At 38.9% G+C, this 25,575-nt stretch overlaps 1 protein-coding gene and 1 non-coding gene across 2 annotated transcripts in view; both read left to right on the top strand.

Moving 5' to 3' along the window:
• The first annotated feature begins 1,178 nt into the window (after positions 1–1,178).
• Positions 1,179–25,575, top strand: part of Stau2 (staufen double-stranded RNA binding protein 2) — a 236,767-nt gene continuing 212,370 nt past the window's right edge. Inside the window, exon 1 of the mRNA XM_035440003.1 lies at positions 1,179–1,292. Within this exon, the coding sequence (XP_035295894.1) occupies positions 1,179–1,292 (114 nt within the window). The remainder of the gene's footprint in view (positions 1,293–25,575) is intronic.
• Positions 20,477–20,639, top strand: LOC113833815. The gene has a single exon (XR_003481966.1). It is a non-coding gene; the product is annotated as a U1 spliceosomal RNA (small nuclear RNA).

Here is a 25,575-nt window from a genome sequence, read left to right on the forward strand (position 1 = left end):
TACTAATGAGTTAGGAATGCAGAAAATGTCCAGACACTAGTGGGATAGCATTAGGCAAACATCCAATTGTAAATGAAATTAAGGTATGTGACCATATTCCACATTTTAAAGTTTGAAGTAGAGGAAGATTATTTGGCATAGTCATTTTAAGAGCCATTTGGCTTTTAAGAGAGTAAAGAATTCAGCTAGTAAATGTCTCAGTATAGGGGTGGACTACAATAGCACCACAGAAATTCTGTATTTGTTAAAAGATAATATAGAAATCCATGCCAATTAAAATACCAACATACCAAAGAGTGAGAACAGTATTTGAAAAGACTTTATTTATTAGATGCTGTCAATGTGAATTAAAAGTTAAATATATCAAGACTTCCTTGTGACTACATGTATATCTCTAAATATATGTACACTCACCTGGAAGAGTACATTCTAATTTCATCTTGATAATCTTTGGAGAAGATTAAAGAAAACTTATGAAAATTAAGTACTATTAGTTTTTTTTTTTTAAAGAAGTTACTGAGAACTATAAAACAGTGTTCAAAGCAAATGTAGGAAATGTTAACAGTTTTAGTGCTGGTGTTAGATGTGAGCATTTAATTTTTTTCCTACTCCTTTTGTTGCCTGTTTGAAAAAAGGTGGACAGAAATTGGGCTAGGGCTATAGCTTAGTTGGCAGAGGGTTTACCTATCATGCAGGAGGCCCTGGGTTCAATCCCTCCATGAGACTGGATGGGGTGCTCCTACCTATGATCCCAGCACTGGTCATCCTTGTCTGCATAGTGAGTTCAAGTTCATACAAAATTTACTTTTATAGTAACAAGAATCAAGAAACTGACCTGATGATGGTAAGAGTTTTTTGAGAGAAAAGGAAAAGTTATGATAATATATTAAAAGCTATTTTTATAATCTTTAAGTGTGCTATTATATGTGTATAGAGAAAAACTTAGGTAAGAAAAAACAAACCTTTGTTTATTGTTCAAGATTTGCTGCATTATTCTATTGCATGTGGTGGAAAACATTACAAGATATAAAGTTTTAAATACAAATTCATGAAAGTAATTTAGATGTACAATCTAACTTTAGTCTAAAGAGTCAACACTAGTTTTTCTTCCATTTTAAAAAGTCATTCTTGACAAAAACATTACAGCCTTTTTATTTACAGCTTCTCTTCACGATAAAATGGCAAACCCCAAAGAGAAAACTCCAATGTGTCTGGTAAATGAGTTAGCCCGTTTCCATAGCATCCAACCCCAGTATAAGCTTCTGAGTGAAAGCGGGCCTGCTCATTCGAAGGTAAGGTCATAAAGAGATGGACTCGCTAACCGACTATCAGACTCATTTGTCAGCTGTTAACTGTGCTCTATTTGGGGGTGTGTGTGGATGGCGTGAAGACACTGAAGTCTTAAGCAAGTTTGCTATGTTCTATTTTGTAAAGCTCTCAGATGTAGTAGCTCACAAGAGAACCTTGAAGCCATAAGATTTCTAACATTTTGTAATTGAAGGATCTCAGTCATAGAAATGTGTGTCTTGCTTAGGAGTTCATAAATGCCAGCACCAGCACTTACTTACGTATGGAGTATAGTGTTCTTCCTGGTAAATCAAGCTGGTAGAAGCAGGAAGGACAGTGGGTGTTGCAGTGCTTAAATATTGATACGTCCTTTCCAATGTAAGGTTCATAGTTATACAAGAAATTATAATTATAATTTGTATGTGCCAGTGTTACTATTATCTGTGCATTTACTAACAATGATGTTCTTTTAAAACACAGGCAGTTTAAATTTGTAGCTACATATGCATATATTTTGCATACAAAAGAAAAAAATTGACAAGTAGTACATCCATATTTGAACTCTGTTCTTTTGAAAAACATTTCAGTTGTGCATGGCTTTCCCTGACACATTTTATTTTATTTATTTTTTAACTTAAATTAGAAACAAGCTTCTTTTACATGTCAATCCCAGTTCCCTCTCCGTCCCCTCTTCCCCTGCCCCCACTGACTCCCTATCCCAAACCCTTTCTGCTCCCCAGGGAGGGTGAGGCCTTCCATGGGGGATCTTCAATGTCGGTCCTATCATTTGGAGCAGGGCCTAGACCCTCCCCAGTGTGTCTAGGCTGAGAGAGTATCCCTCTATGTGGAGAGGGCTCCTAAAGTCCATTTGTTTACTAGGGGTAAATACTGATCCACTATCGATGGCCCCACAGATTGTCCAGACCTCCAAACTGACCTCATTGTTCAGGGGATCTGGAACAGTCCTATGCTGGTTTCCTAGCTATCAGTCTGGGGTCCATGAGCAACCCCTTGTTCAGGTCAGCTGTTTCTGTGGGTTTCACCAGCCTGGTCTTGACCCCTTTGCTCATCACTCCTCCCTTTCTGCAACTGGATTCCAGAGTTCAGCTCAGTGTTTAGCGGTGGGTGTCTGTCTGCTTCCATCAGCTACAGGATGAAGGCTCTAGGATGGCATATAAGGTAGTCATCAATCTCATTATCAGAGAAGGGCATTTAAGGTAGCCTCTCCAATATTGCAATATATATATATATATATATATATATATATATATATATATATATAACAATAGATTGTTAGTTGGTGTCATCCTTATAGATCTCTGGACATTTTTCCTAGTGCCAGAATTCTCTTTAAACCTATAATGGCTCCCTCTATTATGTTATCTCTTATCTTGCTCTCATCTATTCTTCCCCCAACTCAAACTTCCTGCTCCCTCATGACCTCCTCACCCCTCCTCTTCTCCCCTTCTCATCCTCCTTGATTCCTCTTCCCTCCCCTCATGCTCCCAATTTGCTCAGGAGATCTTGTCCCTTTCCCCTTCTCTGGAGGACCATGTATGTCTCTCTTAGAGTCCTCCTTGTTTCCTAGCTTCTCTGGTGGTGTGGATTGTGGGCTGGTAGTCCTCTGCTGTATGTCTAAAATCCATATATGAGTTAGTACATACCATGTTTGTCTTTTTGTGACTGGGTTACCTCACTCAGAATGGTTTCTTCTGGTTCCACCCATTTGCCTTCGAATTACAAGATTCCATTGTTTTTTTTCCGCTGAGTAGTACTCCATTGTGTAAATGTACCACATTTTCTCTATCCATTCTTTAGTTGAGGGGCATCTAGGTTGCTTCCAGGTGCTGGTTATTACAAATAGTGCTTCTGTGAGAATAGCTGAACAGATGTCCTTGTTGTATGAGTATGCATCTTTTGGGTATATGCCTAAGAGTGGAATTGCTGGATCTTGTGGTAGACTGATTCCCATTTTCCTGAGGAATCACCATACTGATTTCCAAAGTGGCTGTATGAATTGGCACTCCCACCAGCAGTGGAGGAGTGAACCCCTTTCTCCACATCCTCTCCAGCACAAACTGTTATTGGTGTTTTTGATTTTGGCCATTCTGACAGGAGTAAGATGGTATCTCAGAGTTGTTTTGATTTGCATTTCCCCATGACTAAGAATGTTGAAAACTTTCTTATGTGTCTTTCAGCCATTTTAGATTCCTCTATTGAGAATTGTCTATTTAGTTCTGTACCCCACTTTTTAATTGGATTGTTTGGTGTTTTGGAGACTAGCTTCTGGAGTTCTTTGTATATTTTAGAAATCAGCCCTCTGTCAGATGTGGGGTTGGTGAATATCTTTTCCCATTCTGTGGGCTGCTGTTTTATCTTGTTGACTGTGTCCTTTGCCTTACAGAAGCTTCTCAGTTTCAGGAGGTCCCATTTATTAACTGTTGATCTCAGCATCTGTGCTACTGCTGTTATGTTCAGGAAGTGATCTCCTGTACCAATTCATTCGAGGTTATCACCTACCTTCTCTTCTAAGAGGTTCAGTGTGGCTGTATTTATGTTGAGGTCTTTGATCCATTTGGACTTAAGTTTTGTGCATTGTGATAGACATGGATCTATCTGCAGCCTTCTACATGCCACCATCCAATTATGCCAGCACCATTTGTTGAAGATGCTCCCCTTATTCCGTTGTATATCTTTAGCTTCTTTGTCAAAAATCAGGTGTTTGTAGGTATTTGGGTTAGTATCAAGGTTTTCAATTCAATTCCATTGGTCTACGCGTCTATTTTTGTGCCAATACCAAACTGTTTTCAGGACTATAGCTCTATAATACAGCTTGAAGTCAGGGATAGCGATGCCTCCAGTAGTTCATTTATTGTACAGGGTTGTTTTGTCTATCCTGGGTCTTTTGTTTTTCCATATAAAGTTGAGAATTGGTCTCTCAAGATCTGTGAAGAATTGTGTTGGGATTTTGATGGGGATTGCATTGAATCTGTAGATTGCTTTTGGCAAGACTGCCATTTTTACTATGTTGATCCTGCATATCCAAGAGCATGGGAGATCCTTCCATTTTCTGGTATCTTCTTTAATTTCTTTCTTTAAAGACTCAAAATTCTTACTATACAGGTCTTTCACTTTTTTGGTTTGGCAATTGTAAAGGGTGATGTTTCTTTGATTTCTTTCTTAGTCTATTTATCATCTGTATATAGTGGGGCTACTGATTTATTTGAGTTAATCTTGTATCCTGCCACTTTGCTGAAGGAGTTTATCAGCTGTAGGAGTTACCTGGTAGAGTGTTTTGGGTCATTCTTATGTAAACTATCATATCATCTGCAAATAGTGAAACTTTGACTTCTTCTTTTCCAATTTGTATCTCCTTGATCTCCTTTTGTTATCTTATTGCTCTAGTTAGAACTTGAAGGACAATATTGAAGAGGTATGGAGAGAGTGGACAGCCTTGTCTTGTTCCTGATTTTTAGAGGAATCGCCTTGAGTTTCTCTCTATGTAGTTTGATGTTGGCTGTTGGCTTGCTGTATATTGCTTTTATTATATTCCTGTTATCCCTGTTCTCTCCAAGACCTTTATCATGAAGGGGTGTTGGATTTTGTCACAGGCTTTTTCAGCATCTAGTGAGATGATCAAGTGGTTTTTCTTTCTCAGTCTGTTTATATGGTGGATTACATTGATGGATTTTCATATGTTGAACCATCCCTGCATCCCTGGGATAAAGCCTACTTGGTCATGGTGGATGATTTTTCTGATGTGTTCTTGGATTCGATTTGCCAGTATTTTATTGAGTATTTCTGCATCAATGTTCATGAGGGATATTGGTGTGTAGTTTTCTTTCTTAGTTGTATCTTTGTGTGGCTTGGGTACCAAGGTTATTGAAGCCTCGTAAAAAGAGTTTGGCAATGACCCCTCTGCTTCTATTGTGTGGAATACTTTGAGGAGAATTGGTATTAGTTGTTCCTTGAATTTCTGGTAGAATTCTGCACTGAAGCCATCTGGCCCTGGGCTTTTTTTGGTTGGGAGACTTTTGATGACTGCTTCTATTTCATTAGTGGTTATTGGTCTATTTAAATTGCTTGTCTGCTCTTGATTTAATTTTGGTAAGTGAAATCTATCCAGAAAATTGTCCATATCCTTCAGATTTTAGAATTTTGAGGAGTACGGGTTTTCAAAGTATGACCTGATGATTCTCTGGATTTCCTCAGTGTCTGTTATGTCCCCATTTTCATTTCTGATTTTATTAATTTGCATGTTCACTCTCTGGTTTGGTAAGTTTGGATAACGGTTTGTCTATCTTGTTGATTTTCTAGAAGAACCAACTCTTTGTTACATTGATTCTTTATATTATTTTCCTAGTTTCTACTTTATTGATTTCAGCCCTCAATTTGATTATTTCCTGGCTTCTACTCCAGGGTGTGTATGCTTCTTTGTGTTCTAGAGCTTTCAGTTGTGGTACTAATTCTCTAGTGTGACTATTCTCCAGTTTTCTTCATGTGGGCACTTAGTGCTATGAACTTTCCTCTTAGCACTGCTTTCAAATTGTCCCATAAGTTTGGGTATGTTGTGTCTTCATTCTCATTAAATCCTAAGAAGTCTTTAATTTCTTTTTTTATTTCTTCCTTGACCCAGGATTGGTGCAATTGGGCATTATTCAATTTCCATGAGTTTGTAGGTTTTCTGCAATTCGTGTTGTTGTTGAATTCTAATTTTAAAGCATGGTGGCCTGATAAGATATAGGGGGTTATTTTAATTTTCTTGTATCTGTTGAGGTTTGCTATGTTGCCAAGTATGTGGTCGATTTTAGAGAAGGTTCCATGTGGCACTGAGAAGAAGGTATATTCTTTTGTGTTTGGATGGAATGTTCTATAGATGTCTGTTAAGCACAATTGGGCCATCACTTCTGTTAGTTCCTTTGTTTCTTGTTAAGTTTCTGTCTGGTGTTCCTGTCCAGTGGTGAGAGTGGGGTGTTGAAGTCTACCACTATAAGTGTGTGAGGTTTTATGTGTGATTTGAGTTTGAGTAATGTTTCTTTTACAAATGTGGAGTCCTTTGTATTTGGGGCATAGATGTTCAGAATTGAGACTTCATCTTGATGGATTTCTCCTGTGATGAGTAGGAAATGACCTCCTTCATCTCTTTTGATTGATTTTAGTTTAAAGTCTAATTTGTTAGATATTAGGATTGCTACCCCCACTTGTTTCTTGGGTGCATTTGATTGGAAAATCTTTTCCCAACCCTTAACTCTGAGGTACCGTCTGTCTTTGAAGTTGAGGTGTGTTTCTTGTGTGCAGCAGAAGGTTGCATTCTCTCTTCATATCCATTCTTTTAGCCTGTCTTCTTATAGGCGAGTTAAGACCATTAATATTGAGGGATATTAATGACCATTGATTATTGATTCTTGTTTGTTTTGGATTTGTTGTTGTTGTTGGAATTGTATGTGGATTTCCACCACTTTTTTCTTTTGGCGTTGGTAAAGTGGGATTATCTATGTTTTTCTGGTTGTAGTTAACTTCCTTGGGTTGGAGTTTTCCTTCCAGAACTTTCTGTAGGGCTGGATTAGTGGATATGTATTGTTTAAATCTTGTTTTGTCATGGAATATCTTGTTTTCTCCATCTATATTGATTGAAAGCTTTGCTGTGTATAGTAGTCTGGACTGGCATTGTGTGATCTCTTAATGTTGGTAGAATATCTATCCAGGACCTTCTGTCTCTCAGAGTTTCCATGGAAAAGTCAGGTGTAGTTCTGATAGGTTTGCCTTTATATGTTACTTGACATTTTTCCTTAGCTGCTCTTAATATTCTTTCTTTATTCTATATGTTTGGGGTTTTGACTATTAAACTTTTTTTGTGGTTTATTCTATTTGGTGTTCTGTAGCTTCTTGTACTTTCATTGGCATGTCTTTCTTTAGGTTGGGAAAGTTTTCTTCTATGATATTGCTGAATATGTTTTCTGTGCCCTTGAGTTGGATTTCTTCACCTTCTTCCATACCTATTATTCTTAGGTTTGGTCTTTTCACGGTGTCCCATATTTCCTGGATATTTTGTGTTAGGGATTTGTTGGACTTAAGATTTTCTTTGGTCGATGAATCTATTTTTCCTAGTGTATCTTCAGCACCTGAGAATCTCTCTTCCATCTTTTGTATTGTTTGTAATGCTTGCATCTGTTGTTCCTGATCATTTACCCAGCTTTTTTATTTCCAGCATTCCCTCAGATTGTGTTTTCTTCATCATCTCTATTTCAGTTTTTAGGTCTTGAACTGTTTCCTTAAGAGATTTGTTGATATCTTATATTTTTTTGTTTGTTTTTTCTTCCATTTCTTTAAGGGATTTTCTCATATCCTCTTTGAGGGCCTCTTATCATTTTCATCAAGTTGTTTTTAAGGTCATTCTCTTCTGCTTCATCTGCCTTGGGATGTTCAGGTCTTGCTGGTGTAGTGTCCCTAGTCTCCAGTGGTGTCATATTGGTTTTTCTGTTGTTGAATGTGTTTGTATATTGTCTTATTTCCATACCTTCTTCTGTGGGTGTAGAAGGAGTCTCTTCCTCTCCTGGTGGATACAGGACTAAGGTTTCCTTCTGGTGGGTACAAACAGGTCCAATAATCTGATGTCTCTCTGATGGAGGCAGGACTGGTACTGGGGCCTTGGCAGTCTCTGGGTGGGCTGGTGCTCAATCCCAGGCCTCAGGTGTCTCCAAGCAGGGCAGATGAAACAGGCCCAAGCTCACCCAGTCCTGTGAGCGGAGGAAAGGACTAGGACCCTTGCAGTCTCTGGGTGGGCTGGATCCTGCCAGGATGGGATCCACAGTGCGCACCCTAACACATTTTAAATATTGGGTATTTTGATAGTCATAGACTTGCATATAATATGGAAACAGTTGGTTCTGTAAGATTTGGTTAATCTATAAAGCAGGTGGCTGTTGGGTTATTTGATGTTTTCTAGCTTCTACAAAGCCAGGAAAATAGGCAAAACTGCAGCCTGTCACATTTATTAGCTTTTCTGAGGTATTGCGGGCAATATTGGAGTTTCCACCATCCCCCATTCTGTATTAGGAGAGAAGACACTGTGGTCTTGTTCTGTCTGCACAGTATAGCCCAGCTCTTTCCTACCCATTCTGTTCTTAATTGTGTCTGACTGCTCGTGTTCTTTAGAATATTTCATGGGATTTTCATGTCTCGTTGCTTTCTCCTACATTATAGTATTAAAGTCTTCTGCCTTGATTTTTTTCTTCTTCCTGTTTCTGTCTGTCTGTCTCTCTCTTGGTCAGTCTGTCTCTCTCTTTTTGCTATCCCTCCAACTTCACTTTTAAGACAATTTTTCTGTCTTAAAAACAATCTGGCAGTACATCTTCCTGTAGTTACTATGATCTCCCCGTATGGAAGGCCTCCAGGAGAAATTCACACTGCCTGTTTGTAGTTCCTTCCAAGTCTGTATGTTTCTACCACCTCCACCAATCAAAACCAGTCACTAAGTACAGTAACAGAATCCATGAAAGCACTGTAAACAGTGCTCATCAGGCTTGCATTTCTAGATCTGTCAGCTGTTTTTGGAACAGGCTCATTGTCCTCCTGCCTCATCCTCCTGAGAGCAGGATTGTATGCTTGTACCATTATTCCTGGCTCATTGGTCACATTTTAAGTTTGTTTGTTTATTTGTTTGTTTGTTAGTTTTCAAATCTCTTAGAGCTTTTCGGTTTGTATAGCCCCATTTGCAGACCTGGTGTCTTCTCTCCTGACTCTACATCCTTGCTTTGTGCCTTTGGATGACAAATATGCTGTCAGCTTTCACATTTATGTCCCTTTTGGCTTTCAAACCTGGGACAAATGAACAAGGTGCCTACTTAACATATCAAAGCACACCTGGCCACCAGGTTCTCCCAGCATCCTCAGTCCCTACCTGTTATAAATCCCTCTTGGCTGCCAAACCCTACCCCCTACCCTGAACTCATCAGCCAAGGAACTGGTCTGCCTTCCCTGTATAGGTCAACCATTTTGGTTAATTGGTTGCTGCTGCTGCTGCTGCTTCTGCTTCCTCCTTCTCCTTCTCTTCCTCTTCCTCCTCCTCCTCCTCCTCCTCTTCTTCTTCTTCTTCCCCCCTTCCCCCCCCCCCGCTGTTGCAGCTGGTTTCTCTCTACAATAGTTTAAAAGAAAATGGCCCCCAAAGGGAGTGAGACTATTAGGAGTTGTGGCCTTGTTGGAGTAGGTGTGGTTTTCTTGGAGGTAGTGTGTCACTGTGGAGGCAGGCTTTGAGGTCTCATATATGCTCAAGCCATGCCCAGTATCTCAGTTCTCTTCCTGTTGTCTTTGGATCAAGATATAGAACTCTCAGCCCTTTCTCCAGCAACATGTCTGCCCGAACACCACCATGTCTTGTCATGATGATAATAGACTAACCTTTGAAACTGTAAGTGAGCCATTTCAATTAAATGATTCCTTTGTAAGAGTTGCTGTGGTCATGGTGTCTCTTTACAGCAACAGAAACCCTAACTTTTCCTTTTCTCTTTCCCTCCCACCTCTCCTTACATGACTCAGGGTCATGTCCACTCTAGACTCTCCCAAATGTCACTGCCTCTATGTTCTCCCGTATATCTATAATAAACTTTATCCTTCACCATACCTACTACTACCATAGCACCATGCCATGTGCTATGTCCTTTACTTTTCATTTCTTCTTCTTCTTCTTCTTCTTCTTCTTCTTCTTCTTCTTCTTCTTCTTCTTCTTCTTCTTCTTCTTCTTCTTCTTCTTCTTCTCTCTTCTTCTCCTTCTCCTTCTTCTCCTCCTTCTCCTTCTCCTCCTCCTCCTCCTTCCTCCCCTCCTCTTCCTCCCCCTTCTTTTTTTCCCCCTTTTCCTTCCGTCTGTAACTCAGAGAGCCTTCCCTGTACTTTGGAATTGTGTGTCTGATTGCCTATCAGTTACCTATACCTAAATAGCTACTAGAATCTTCAAACTAAAGGCATCCAAAATAGATTGCTGACTTGGTCATATGCTTCCCCTTTATTTTTTTCTGTAGTGTTTAGTGCTTTCAGATATTTTTTATCTTCTAGTTAGAATAATCTCTGAGGATAGAAGTTTATTTTGATTTGGTTATTTCTCTGTCCAGTGCCTGGATTGGTACATGTAGTCAGTACTCAGAATTTGTTAAATGAGTAAATACATGAACAAATTTATGAACTTTTGGTTTAGCTCTTTGTTCAGATATAAATGGGCTAGCTTTCCTCAAAGACAAAATGGAAATGGCCTAGTAATTGTTCTTTAAATGTAAATTTAAAAGGAGTGGATAAATGTAAAATACTGCCTAGACAACTGGAATCTAATTTTTTCCCTAAGCAGATTTTAAAATAATGAGCACATGGACTGGGGCTTAGATAAGTGAGTGTACTTGACTAGCACATGTAAAACCCTGAGTTCAGTGCTCAACACTTTAAGAAGTAAAAACAAAACAAACATAATAAACAAAATATTACTTAAGCAACCTTATTGCTCAGTTTTTTCATTGTTCTAAGTTTATTAAGGAAGACAAATTTAAGGAAGAATATTTGATAATTATTAACCTTTTCCTAACATTTTAAAAAATGTTTTGAGTGCATAGTAATAATATATGTCTGTTAACCCATTTACTTGGGGTTACAAGTTTACTAATTCTACTTCATTAATGGTTTTCCTTGGGCACATTGAGTCATTTCTTCTTTTCCTTTTTTAATTTTTAAAATCTATCATTCCTTCCATTCCTTTCATGTCTCCTTTCTTTCTTCCTCTTTTCCTACATAGCCGAGGCTGTGCTAGACCTTGTGGTCCTCCTGGCTCAGCCTCTGTGTATTCTGGCTACAGATGTGTGCCACTGCATCTAGCTAGCCGGTCATTATCATTCTTAAATCCAAGGCATGCTTTAGGGCTTCACAGTTGCTATTTTGATAGTAAGATTTTTGTTATTTGAACATAGTCCTTTTAAAATTTAAAAGCTCTGTGAACTGAAAGTAAAAACACTGAGCCAGGTGGTGGTGATGCATGCCTTTAATCCCAGCACTCAGGAGGCAGAGGCAGGTAGATCTCTGTGAGTTTGAAGCCAGAGTGAGTTCTAGGACAGGCTCCAAAGCAATACAGAGAAACCTTGTCTCAAAAAACAAAAACAAACAAACAAAAGAAATACCAAAAAGAAAAAAAGTAAAAAACACTTTGAAATAGAAAATAATTTTTACATATTCATACACAAGTAGAGATCTGTTCAAGTAAGGTGTGTTGGAATAATTCAGCATATCCATTGTCCTTTTGTGATGGCTAGTGCTGTCAACTCAAAAAAAAAAATCACCTAGGAGACAGGCAAGCATCTAGGCCACTTGTAAGAGTTTACTTCATCTAGGGTAGCCTCTGGCATTGATTAGGTTAACTGAAGTAGGGAGACCCACCCTATAGGGTTTGTGTCCTAGACCACCACCACCAAAAAGAAAAAAGAAAAAAAAAAAAAAAGAGGAAGCCATCTGAGCACTTGCCTTCAGTTTTCTTCCTGACTGGATACTAGCTGCCTTAACCTCCTGCTGCCAGGACTTCCCTACTGTGATGCACTGTACTCTACAACTGTGAGCCCCAAACCTATTCTTGCTTAAGTTTCTTTCATCAGGGTATTTTACCTGCAACAAGAAAAACAACCAAAACATCTTTCGTAGAAATAAGTGAAGTTTTAAGTTTGTTTTTAAAACCTTGGCCTAGGGTTGTGGAATCTAGCTAGCTTAATGATAGAGTTCTTAATCTAGCAAGCACAAAGCCCTGGATTTGATCTCTAGCAAAAGAAAAGATCCTGTCTACATTTTTAGTTACAGCCTGCAGTGCAGATGTGTTTCCCGTTATTCATTGAAAGATTTCTAGGTCTCAAACTTACATTTTATTTGATCATTCTCTGTGAAGCAGTTTGAATTTAGCAGGAGTTAAGGTCATTCTGACTTGTGATGTCACTTGGACAGTTAGAGTTGGATCTGTGCTTACTAAGGCTTGTGAATGTTAACTTTTAGTTCAGGGCACTTTTGGTTTTATGACAGGAGAAAAGAGCCAGTTAGATTACTCTAAACCCAGTAAAGGACGCCTGGCTACCAAGAAACATTGCATGACTCTGATTTCCCCTGTGGTTCTTTTTTGTTTTAGTATCTTTACTTCCCTCTTCCTCATTGATTCCCAAACCTTGAGAACAGGAGGCGGGATATAATGTCCCATTAGAGCAGAGCACTCTATAGTGTCTTGTTCTGTTCATGTGACCAGTTGTGGGTCTCTGTATTAATCACTGTCTACTTTAAAAAGAAGCTTCTTTTATGTGGGTTGAGAAAAATACTTAACTATACATATAATGGTAAGAACTTAAGGGGTAGCTTAATGCTATGTCCATTTAGCAGAATAATAGTTAGATGCTCCTCTGGGGCCTGTGATGTAGTTAGCCATGTTTTTTTGTCCTATTTAAGTGTACTATGCAGGAATTTTGAATTGTGGAGCAGGCTTTAAATCTAATCAGTATGTGGCTGGTTACTCACATAACATCTGTGCTACTATTGCACCAGCTGGTTTTCTTGGCAGGCCAGTCATTATAGCTTATAGGCTTCATACGTAGGTAAGACTGTTGATGACTTTTCTCCCCCAATAGTATGCATAGAATCTTCTAGCAGTATTAAATCTACCTATTAGGTATGAAGTTTCCAGGTTGTTACCCCTTGATTGTTCCATGTTCTTTGATTCAAATATGTGGTGTCTTCAGCAATAGGGTCTTATGATCAGGTCTGGAGGGTAACCAAGAGCAATGGCGGTAGTCTGTAATATTTGAGAGAGGTGTCTGTGGACTCCACTAACCAAATTCAAAAAGAGATAGTCCATACCTTGGATTGGGGTTTTTAATGATGGCCCATGGTATCTGGGAGAGCCACTATTCCCCTGTTCCCATTATAGGGTAACTCCATGTAAAACATACACACACACACACACACACACACACACACACACACACACACACACACACACACACGCATGTATTTTAGGAAGTATCTACAGTAGTAGGTTTCTGTATGGCATTTTTGAAGGTCTTTAATATTACTTATCTCTTCTTATATGCTCTCCAATATCCTGCCCTCCCTGCCCTCTCATCCTTGTCCCATTTAACACTTACTGTTCCATTCTTTCCATCTCCTCTGTATACTATCTTTTTTTCTACCCCCTTCCCCTTGAAATGACTCCATAGCTCCTTAGTAGTTTCCTGACTTGGTTTCTCCAGTTTAAACACATATATCTAAAGATTAAAAACAACCATCTACATATGAAAGAGAACATATGACATCTGTCTTTCTGAATCTTGGTTTCCTCATTCAGAGTGATTATATCCATTCATTTACCTGAGAATTTCGTTGTTCTTGATAGACAAAAAAGTACTTCATTGTTTATAGGTACCATGTTTTCATTATTCATCCATCAATTGATGGACAGCTGTGCAGTTTTCATTTCCTGGATATTGTGAATATCATCAGTGAGCATCAGTGCATAGAGGTGAGCAAGTATCTCTGTAGTAGGATATAAAGCCCTTTGGGATATATGCCCAGGAGTGGAATAGTTGGGTTGCAAGGCATATCTATTTGTAGCTTATGGAGCCTCCACATTGATTTTGATAGTGGCTATACCAGTTTGCCCTCCTGCCAGCTGGGAGTGTGTTTTATCCCCTTTCCCCACATCTACATCAGCACTTGTTGCCTTTGTTCTTGTTGATTTGTTAACCTTAGTCATTCTGACTGGTGAAGACAAAATCTCAAAGTGTTTTAAATTGCATTTCCATGACGGCTAAGGATGTTGACATTTTTTAAGGCTTCTTGGCTATTTGTATTTCTTCTTTTGACAGCTCTGGAGAGTCCATGGCCCAGTTTTCAATTGGGTTGTTTGTCTTCTTGGTTTTAGTGTTGTAAGTTCTTTGTAATATTCTAAGACACTAACCCTCTGTCAGATATATAGCTGGTAAAGTGTTTTTTTTTTCCCATTCAGCAGATTGCCTCTTCACTCAATAATGGTGCTCTTTGCTGTGCAGAAGCTATTTAGTGGGGACCATTTGTCAGTGGATGGTCTTACTGCCTGCTCAGTGGAGGTCTCACTCAGAAGTCCTTTCCTGTGCCTAGAAGTGGAAGTGTATTTCCTATTTTCTCCTCTAACAGATTCAGGGTTCCAGGGCCTTTTTATTTTAATTAAAAACTAAAAAAAAAAAGTTTATGTATGGGTGTTTTGCCTGCATGTATGTCTGCATACCACATATATGCCTGGTGTCCATGGAAGCTAGAAGAGGATATTGGATTGCCTGGAACTGTAGTTACATATGGTTGTGAGCTTCCTTGTAGGAAATTCCTTGCCAGAAATAAAACCCAGGTCCTCTTAACCACTGAGTGCTCTTAACCACTGAGCCATCTTTTTAGCCTTAAGATATCAGGTCTTATATTGAGCTCCTTGATCAATTGCTGTGCTCTTGAATGAGGTATGGTATTTATGGATTCAATTATGTTAATTAATTGGCTGTTTGGATCTCATTATGGAAAGCCTGAGTATTTTCAGTCATTCACACATGTCTACCAGTCACACAAAATATTTTAGTGAAAGAAATGATTATCAAGAAAGATTTAAACCTAGTCTTGACTCATAGTTTTCTTGGGATATTAACTAATGAATGATGTGCCAATTCTTGTGTATATGTTTGTATGCAAAATAGAAATTCTGATTTAAGTGGTCTTGGTTAGACCCACACCTCAGGATTTTAAGGCTCTGCAATGATTCGGTTTTGTAGTCAGAGTTGAGACACTTACAGAAGTTAAGATCTCCAGGTACCCATGGTCTTCCCATTCATTCTGGTGGGAAGTAGTGGTCTACCTTGTTTTTGCATACCTCCCCCTGTCCTCCATTGAATGTTATACAATCTGAGCAACTTAGGACAACTTTATTTCATGTGTGGAAGTGTTTGTCTATATACATGTATGTATGCCGCATGCATGCCTGGTGGCCATAGAGGCCAGAAGACTTGACAGCCAAGCCCAGGTTCTTTGGAAGAGCAGTAAGTGCTCTTATCTTTAAGCCGCCTGACCTGCCCCCATCTTTTTTCTTTTCTTTTCTTTTTTAGTTCTTTTCAAGACAGGGTTTTTCTGTGTAGCCTTGGCTGTCCTAGAACTTGCTCTGTAGACTAGGCTGGCCTTGAACTCACAGGGATCCACCTGCCTCTACCTCTTAAGTGCTCCAGCCCCCCATCTTAGGTCAACTTTTAATATATGACTGCTAAATAAAAACCATGTTAATGCCCCCTCATCCCCCTTTCAGTTTTCTGTTCTTTATGGTAATTGAATAGGGACATGATTTATTGTGCCTTACATTGGTGTGAGTTGTTACAGCATTGCTGGTTCATCTTTCTACCTGTCTGTAGTTCTGCAGGTTTATATGGAATTTACTCACATCTGAGCATGCTGCCAGTGTTTGGAGTAGAGGTCCCATTGTCAGAAGAAGCTGCTTTCTTTCTCTTTATGTCCTTACCTTGATAAGTTGTCAGGGTGATAAGAGCTGCACTGTTGCTGGCACATTGAACATGATTGCTTTGTGATAGATGTCACCCAAGGAGACAGCTCATCCAGTGACTTTGGCTCCCTCCCCTCCTCTTCCTTTTTTCTTTAGGTTATTTATTTTATAAGCATGTCTTTTTTCTGGATGTATGTCTTCACCACATGAATCACTGGCACCAGAATAGCTCAGAAGAGGGTGTCAGAGCCCCTGAAACTGGGGTTCTGTATGGTTGGTAGCTGAACCCATCCTCTGTCCCAGCATCTCATGCTCTTGACAGCTGAGCCATGTCTCCAGCCTCCTCACGCTGTACATTTGCTAGCCTGATCCTAGTCTGCATTGCCAGCATGTGGCAGTGAGCAATTTATTAAAAATCTCAGCTTTTAAATCTTTGAGCTGAGAAATATAATACCTTGGTAGTGTGGTAGAGTGGACTGACCATTCTTCAAACAAAATAATTATTTAGTATGTGTGGTGTATACATGTGGTGTGCAGGTATGTTCACGATGCATGTACTTAAGGAGGTTAGAAAACTACATACTATCTTCCTTGCTTACTCTTCACTGAAGCTGAAACTTGCTGTTTTGGCTAGATTGACTGGCCAGTGAGCTACATGTTCACCTGTCTCTTCTCTTTATGACTGGCTTGCCATGCTGCAGCACCCAGCTTTAAATATTGTTCTAGAGCTCCAAACTCAGGTCTTGATTCGTGTCCAGCAATCATTTGACACATTGATCCCTCTCTCAAGACCCCTTGGATTGTAATTCTTTTTTTTTTTTTTTTTAAGATTTATATATTTATCTTGTATACAGTGTTCTGCCTACATGTATCCCTGCAGGCCAGAAGAGGGCACCAGATCTCATTATAGATGATTGTGAGCCACCATGTGATTGCTGAGAATTGAACTCAGGACCTCTGGAAGAGCAGCCAGTGCTCTTAACCTCTGAGCCATCTCTCCAGCCCAGATTATAATTCTTTTTTTTTTTAAGATTTTATTTGTTATGTATATAACATTCTGCTTCCATGTATATCTGCACACCAGAAGAGGGCACCAGATCTCATTACAGATGGTTGTGAGCCACTATGTGGTTGCTGGGAATTGAACTCAGGACCTCTCAAAGAGCTGCCGGTGCTCTTAACCTCTGAGCCATCTCTCCTGTCCCCAGATTGTAATTCTTAAGGATGTGTTAGTGTTGAGACTTCCAGATAGTCTTAATTGTTTGCTAGTGATTTATTTTGCAATTTTTAAAATGATTTTTGAGACAGGGTTTCTGTATGTAGCTTTGGCTGTCCTAGAACTAGACCAGGCTGGCCTTGAGCTTAGACATCCACCTGCCTCTGCCTCCTGAGGGCTGGGATTAGAGGAATGTGCCACTACTGCCTGGCTTGCTAGTGATTTATAGGACTGAACAATTTTGGAAAAGCATCCATTTAGTATATCCTATGTGATAGCCACTGTTAATTAGTCTTGAAATGGAATGAAGTAAGATACTGCTAATATCATTAGAAGCTCAGTTTCATGGCATGATGAACCTTTTTTTTTTTTTTGAAGAATTTTAAGTTATAGTTAATCAAAAGAGGCCATGAATTTGAAAGAAAGCAAGGAGGGGTACTTGAAAATGTTTAGAGGGAGGAAAAGGAAGGGAAAGTGATGTGATTTTATGAGAGTCTCAAAAATAAAAGAAAGAATAAAAAATTAAGTTACAAAACATTCATTCACAACAGATACGTGATAGCTTGCCCATATCACCAATATTTTGCTCAGATTATTTTACTTAACTTTCTTTACAATGGAGGTTTTAATTTAATCTAATTTTCATTTTTAAAAATATTGACCCAGGAATTGACTGCATATATAGCATAGACTGGCCTCTGACTCAGTGGCCCTTGCCTGTCCACTGCTCCTGGCTCCATTAGGTTCTTTAAAGCTGTGGCTATTCATCTGTTGCAGAGCTTTAAAATGCCACATTGTCTTGCTGAGATTAAAAAAAAAAAATGCCACATTGTTACTGCACTCAGGGTGAATGACACAAGACACTGCAGAGGGTGCTGCCTTTTTAGGATCTTGCTTTGTTTAAATAGGATCCCAGCAAGCACCACATTAGATTATGTCTTTTACTGGTTAACATTACCCTTCCTTTCCATTTTACCACTGTCCTCAGCTATAGGTTAGTTGAAGCTAAGAGTTATTTGTTTTTAAAATGTTCCATACTTTGTGTATGATTTTTGTGTTTTTGTTGTTTCAGATGGGGTCTCGCAGACTGGCCTTGAACTTGATATTCTCTTGCCTCAGCCCCCTAAATGCTAGTTACAGGCATGCAACACCATACCTGGTATCTGTCCTAGGGCTTAGATTTGATACATAGAGGTTTTTTTGTTTTTTTGTTTTTTGTTTTTTGTTTTTTGTTTTGGTCATTTGGGAAATTAGGATGACTGATGATTTTGAACTGTAGACTGTGCCTTTTGAATCCTCAGGTAAGATTGAAATAGTCACTTTTTTTATGAACAGATGCTGTGGAAATACAGGAGAAGGAATTAAGATGATGGAAGAGATGGCAGGGAAAGCAAAAAGACAGGAGACACTTTGTTTTTCTGCCTCAGTGAAATTCTGTTTTCTGTTGTAATTTAAGCTACACAGAAGTATTCATACTCAATTTATGTCTTTGTGAGCAAACCAAACATTTCCAGTGTCCACAAATTTTTCCTGCACCCTATGGTGTATGTTTTCTTGCACCCGAGGCCCTAGGTGGCTAGTGGTCTATTTTCTGTTACCAACAATAACTCATTTATATATGCTCTTACTTCTTCCACTGAGCACAGTCATTTGAGTTCACATTTTTGTGTATCAGTGTATCAGTATTTCTTTTTTTATTGTTTAATGTTCCTTGTATAGTTGTAGCACTCTTTAAAATTCACAAGTTGATGTATATTTTGGTTTCATAGTTTTGCTATTATTATGATACTTGGAACATTTGCATGTATGTTTTAGTAGGAATATGTATTTTCTTTTCTTTTTGTTCTTGGTAATAGTTTGGGATCAGCAGGGTGTGGCTGATATAAGTTTAACTTGCTAAGATGCTGCTTTTGAAGATAGTTTGACATTTTACATTCCTGTCAGCTTTTATACAAGGGTTGTTGTTTTTTGTGTTTGTTTTTTGAGACAGGGTCTCTCTGTGTAGCTCTTGCTGGCCTGGAACTCACTTTATAGACCAGGCTGTCCTGGAACTCAGAGATCTGCCTGCCTCTGCCTCCTGAGTGCTGGGATTAAAGGTTCTGGCCACTATGCTTGCTTAGTGTGAGTATTTTTAATCCAAGTGTTCTTTTCAAATATTTCACTTGGCTTAATTAATTAGTTTGTTTTGAAGGTTTGAAATTATAAACACACCAAGAAATCGTGCATAAAATTTTATGCACTGTCTATATCATAGAAAACAAAGTGGAGTTACAAAAGTACAGTAACACTAGTTTTTATATTTATGTATTATTTTGCCTTACTAGAAATCTTATATTTCTTTGTATCTGTTTGAGTTACCAACTAGTGTTCTTTCATTTCAGTGTGAAGGTCTCTTTTCATCATGTCTTGTCAGCTACTAGTAACAGATTTCTTTGGCTTTCTGACTATTCTTAAAATCTCCCCTCATTTCTGAAGTGTGGTTTGTTTACTATAGAATTCTTGGTTGAGTGGTCCAGTTGCCATGTTTTCTGATGAGAATCTGCCAGTCTCACAGATGATCTCTTCTAGAATATCTCAGTTATCTGATTGGCTTCACCTTCCCTACCTTCCCTGAAAGGATCTTGTTGTACATTCCTAAGGCTGCCCTTAGGATCATGATCCCCAACCTCATCTTCCATCATGGTGAGATTGCACGTATATGCCAACATGTCCAGCTTTGCTTCTCTCATGATTTTTAATTTGTCTTTCACTGCTTTGAAAAATTGTGTTTTAGTGAAGATCCCTGATTTTATTCTGCTTGGGATTTTGTTGGATTCTTAGATGTATAGGTTTATATTCTTTCGTAAAAGTTAGAATGTTTTAAACATAAATTTTGAGTGTTTTTGTTCCCTTTTCCTTTTCTTCTGTGAGATTTTTATGAGTATATTGTTACAGGTTCCTCAGATTTTGTCTTCTTCTTTCTTCTGGTTTCTTTCCCATTCCCTCTCTCTTCCTCCATCTTGCTGTAAAGCCCCAGTTGGCCCCACACTTGCCAGGTGGACTAGGAAGGCCTCTAACTCACAGTCATTTCCCTGCCCTTCTCTTTCCCTGTTAGGGTTATAGACGTATGCCACTATATCCAGGTGGACTCAGAAGGCCTCTGATTCACAGTCATTTCCCTGTTAGAGTTATAGACATGTGCCACCATATCCAGCTTCATTTTTCTTCTTTATTCTTTCTGGTTCTCAGACTAGGTAGTTTGAATTGTGTCATATTCAAACTCACTGATTCTTTTCTCTTCCTAGTCAAGTATGTTGTTGAATTTTTCTAAGGATTTGGAATTTTCTTTATTGTTTTCTGCTCCCACGTTTCTATTTGGTACCTTTTAATAATTAATATTCCCTACATTTTCATCCATTGTTTTATCTTAGTTTTTTGTGTGTATAATTTCCTTCACTTTGGTGCATACTTAAGATAGTTAATTTTTAATACTTACCTGGCAGGGGAGATGCCATGATCATGGAGGTGGTTTTCCAGGGCCAGACTTATCTATCGAACTCCAGATGTGCTGACCCATGCGATTTCCCTAAATGTGGGAAACTCAACTCTGTAATTTGTGGTAGTGGGGGACTGTGTTTGTACTTTCCCCTTAAAAATAAAATAATAATAATAATAATATAAAATAATAAAAGACAGCCAATTTAAGTCTTTGTTGGGTATGTCCAGTGTCTTCACTCTGTCAGGGATTATTTTTCCTAGCCTTCTTCCCTGCGAATTGGCTGTATGGCACACATGTGCATGTGTGTGTATGTGTGTTTTACAATTTTTGTTGAGAACTGGACAGTTTTAATATTGTAAGGTAAGGTAATAACTCTGGAAATCAAAATTTTCCCTTCTCCAAGGTTGCATGTTTGGTTGATGAGAGGTGCAGTTCATTTATTTAGTGTTTTTATAATGTATATTGGTGTGGGTCTCTTTTAGTTTGTCTTGCTTGGAATTTGTTGATATTCTTGAATATATAGTGTTTTCATTATTTTTCTATGACTGTAACAAAACACCACGACCAAAGCACCTTAAAAAAGAAAGCATTTAATTGGGGGTTGCAGAGGATTGTAGTCCATGATCATCGTGGGGAGCATGGCAGCAGCAGGCAGAGCACTGGAGCAGTAGCTGAGAGCTTACATCTGATTTACAAGCAGGATGCAGAGAGAAAGAGCTAACTGGGAATGGCAAGGGCGTTTGAAATCTCAAAGCCCATCTACAGTGACATTCCTCCTCTCATAAAGCCACACTAACTAATTTTTTCCAAACAGTTCTGCCACCTGGGACCAAGTATTCAAATAGATGAGCCTATGGGGGCCATTTCCATATTCCATTCCTTGGCCCCCCTAGGCTTATAACCATATCATAATGTAAAATGGATTTAGTCCAACTTCAAAAGTTTAGTGTAACAATTCAGAGTCCAAAGTCTCTTGTCAGACTAAAGGCAGTCTTTTAATTGTAACCCCTATAAAATCGAAAACCAAATTACATGCTTTCAACATACCTTGGCACAGAATATGCATTACCATTCCAGAAGGGAGAAATGGGGCATAGTGAGGAAATATTGCATCAGTGCAAGACAGAAACCCAGCAGGGCAAACTCCAAATCCTGTAGCTCTGTGCCTGTCATCAAAGGGTTTAGATGTCTTTCCAGGTCGCCCACTCTCTCCAGTTTTGTTGACTATCACTTCTCTCGGGCTGGTTCCAGTTCCTGTTAGCAGTTTTCCTTGGCAGGTATCCCACTCTCTAATATCTCCTACCTCTTGGGGTCTCCATTACATCCAAGCTTTGCCTTCCCAGCTTCCCTGCTTCACATAACTGCCTCTCTGAGTCTCCCTGCAGGGATGCCCTGCCGCACCCCTGGCCCCTGAAGCTTTCTTTAACCTTAGAGGAAGATTGCATAGTTCCTTTACTCCTGAGTCCCTTTTAACTCCAAAGTCAGAACCACAAGGGTGATGCTGCCAGGTTCTGCTGCCAGCTTGGGATGGAACCCAGCATACTCCTTGAATCACATTTGCATAAGTCTTGATTTGTTGCTCTTTAGGAACAGGTAATTCTATAGTCCTTTCCTTTTCACAAATTGCAGGGTAGGGTTTTGCCCTGAGAGCAGCACTCCCTGTGTTCCATTTTTCCATATTTCTTCTAGCACAAACCAAGACTTCAACATTAAGTGTCCTTGTGTGCTTATTCTCCTTAAACTACACATTTTGTATTTCTTTTTTTCTTCTTGCTCTTTTTTGTTGTAGATCTGCATAAGAGTGATTACTAATAATCATGCAACAGAATTGATTTCAGGCTGTCTTGAAATCTCCTCTGGCAAAGAAATTACTCCAGAACTCCAGATTAGCCTCAGGCAGATTCTTTGACAAAGGCAAAGAGCAGTTATGCTCTTTGGCAAAGTGTCACAAGAATGGTCTCTGTTAATACTGTTTCCTTCTGAAACCTCTTGAGCTGGGCCTTCATAGTCTACATTGCTCTCAGCACTATTGTCTTCCAAGTTCCTTTTAGGTGGCCGATTAAACCCCACTTACAGTGTTCAACCTCTTTCCTGGTTCAAAGTCTTCCCCATTCCTCCAGAAAACCCAGCATGGTCAGGACTTCACAGCTGTGTCCCACTTCTGGTATCAGCTTTGTCTTAGTGATTTTCTGTTGCTGCAACAAAATACCCTGACCAAGGCAACTTATAAAAGAAAGCATTTAAGTTGGGGACTCAGGGTTCTAGAGGGCTGTAAGTCTACGATCATCGTAGTGAGGGAGCCTGGCAGCAGTAAGGCGTTGGAGCAGTCAGTATCTGAGAACTTCCATTTGATCCACAAGTAGGAGGCCCAGAGAGAACCACCTGGAAATGGCATGGGCTTTTGAAACTTCAAAGCCCACCTCCAGTGACACAACTGCTCCAACAAGGCTATGCCTTCCAGTCTTCCCAAACAGTTCCAACTGGGGACCAAACATTCAAATATACGAGCCTATGGGGATGTCTTCATTCAAACTACCACATATATTTTATATCTTTCATCTAAGTAGAGTTCTAGCCACATTTCTTCAAATGATTTTTGTTTCCTTTTCTGGCTCCTCTTTAGTGAGTTTTCCAAACTATTTTTGCTCAGCCTACTTTAACAGTACTATTGACTAGATGGGTTAAACAAGCAAAATCTATTTCTCATTGTTCTGGAGTCTGGTAAGTAGTTTGATTTGGGTACTACTAATTAATTTCCTTGTCAGAGCCTCTTTCAGGCTTCAAGATGTAGTCTTCTTGCCATCTCTTCACACATTTCAAGTTCTCTGATAAAACTAGTTCTTTCATGGAGACCACACCTCTATGACTTTATCATCTCCCAGAGACCTCCCAGGGAGGTACTATCATGTCCAGTATTGAGAAAGAGAGGAGGGGGCACAAATATCTAGTCTGAAGTGGACTGTATTTCTCATCTGTGCTTTCCAAAGTCTGTTCTTTATTTCCATCGATGCACTGATTTGGCTGATTTCTTGAGTAGCTGGAAAGATAAAGAGGTTCTTGAGTTTTTGAACTGACACTATTGGGAGAATAATGGAGAGGTCATCTGGAGTATGAACTGGTGAGAGGGATAGAGTAGAGTGGAAAAGATAATGTTTTGTTTGACTTCTCTTGATTTTGTGGAGATGCCCAGTGGGTCATCGGATGCTTATGGTTTTTGTTTAGGAAAGTTCATGTTGGATACAGAATTTCAGGGTCTGATATTCACTTGTGTACCTCTGTTTTTAAGCCTTTGAGATATGTATGTGAATATCATATACAAACATAAATTATATGCACATTTGATATAAAAGCACATGTTATATGTCATGTGATATATATATATATATATATATATATATATATATATATAGTCTTTAAACTTTTTGTTAAATAACAAAATTTGGGAAAAGGAACAAATCATTAATGAATCTTGTTTTTGAATCAGGTTGAAAGTAATAAAGATAATATTTTAAGTATAAATTTTAAATTGAGATTTATTTTTAATTCATATGTATTGTGTTTTGTCTGCATCAATGAAAGTGTGCTGTGTTGGAAAGTCCTGTTGCCTTGGAGGTCAGAAGAGGATGTCACATCTCCTCGAACTGGAGTTAGAGACAGTTGTGTTTGTTTGTTTTGTTTTTTGCTTTTTGTTTTGTAATTGGGGTTTCTCTGGGTAGCTTTGGAGCCTGTCCTGGAACTCGCTCTTTAGACCAGGCTGGCCTTGAAGTCAAAGAGATCCACCTGCCTCTGCCTCCCAGGTGCTGGGATTAAAGGTGTGCACCACCACCACTACCTGCCTAACAGACAGTTGTAAGCTGCCACATAGGTGCTGGGAACCAAACCTGAGTCCTCTGCAAGAGTAGCCAGCCTTTTAAATGTTTGAAACATCTTTCCAGCCTTATAAATTTTACATCAAATCATAATAAAAGAAAAATAATCACTTTAAACAAATATGTATAATTTTTGCTTTTTTCTTCTTCCTCCTTTTTCCTTCTTCTTGTTCTTCTTCCTCCCTTGTCTTTCTCCTCCTCCTCCTCCCCTAATTACTATTATTATTATTTTTTTGAGACAGGATCTCACTATGTAGCCCTGGCTGTTCTGGAACACATTTTGTAGAGCAGGCTGTCCTCAAATTTATAGTGACCACCTGGTGCATTTTCAATGACTGTGCTTTCCAACTCTGTTTTTAAAAATGGAAGATACAGAATACCTGAATGAGCCATAGGGTGGCCCTCATATATTTATCAGGTTCAGTTACCAATATATGTCATATATTACTTTATATACATTACTTTATTTCTTGCTTCCTCTGAATACACCTTTGCTTTTTTCTTAGAGAGTTCAAAAGTAAATTTTAGTTATAACCTTGTATACTTGAACACTTACATCTGTCTTCTGAGATTAAATACCTTTTTATGTATGGCCACATGCTGTCATGATTCAAGAATCAATAATTTTTAGATATCCTAACTAATATAGTCTTTATTAGTCTGCTTGCAGCTACTATAACTGAAAGCTGGAGACTGGGTAATTTATAAAGAAATTCATATGGCTTAAGTTCTGGAGTCTGGGAAGTGTCAGGTCAAGAGGCAGTGTGTGGAGAAAACCTTTTTCTTTCTTTTATTATGTTGGAGCCAGGTGGAAGAGAGGATGCAAAGAGCATGAGGGATAAACTTGTTCTTACAATAAATCCAGTCTCTGTAAGGACCACTCTTCTGCAGTGATGATGCTTCCGTAAGACCTCTAGACCCCTTATGACTATGGCTTTGCTTTCAATACTATTGCTGGGGGGCGCTAAATTCTCAGCACATAAATTTTTGGGGATACATGTAAGCCATAGTTTAGTTCATGAGCAAATGTTCTGTAAATGCCTTTTTTGTCTTTTAAAATTTCCATCATGAATCTAATTAAGGATCACATGTTATGTCTTACCACATTTCTTGTGACCTTATAATATCCTTTGACATGTAATAGCCTCCTTGGATTCATTCATTCATTCATTCATTCATTCATTCTTTCTTTCTTTTCCCCCCCATGACTTTGACCTTT

The sequence above is a fragment of the Cricetulus griseus genome, chromosome 2, assembly GCF_003668045.3.
Source record: "Cricetulus griseus strain 17A/GY chromosome 2, alternate assembly CriGri-PICRH-1.0, whole genome shotgun sequence".
NCBI lineage: Eukaryota > Metazoa > Chordata > Mammalia > Rodentia > Cricetidae > Cricetulus > Cricetulus griseus.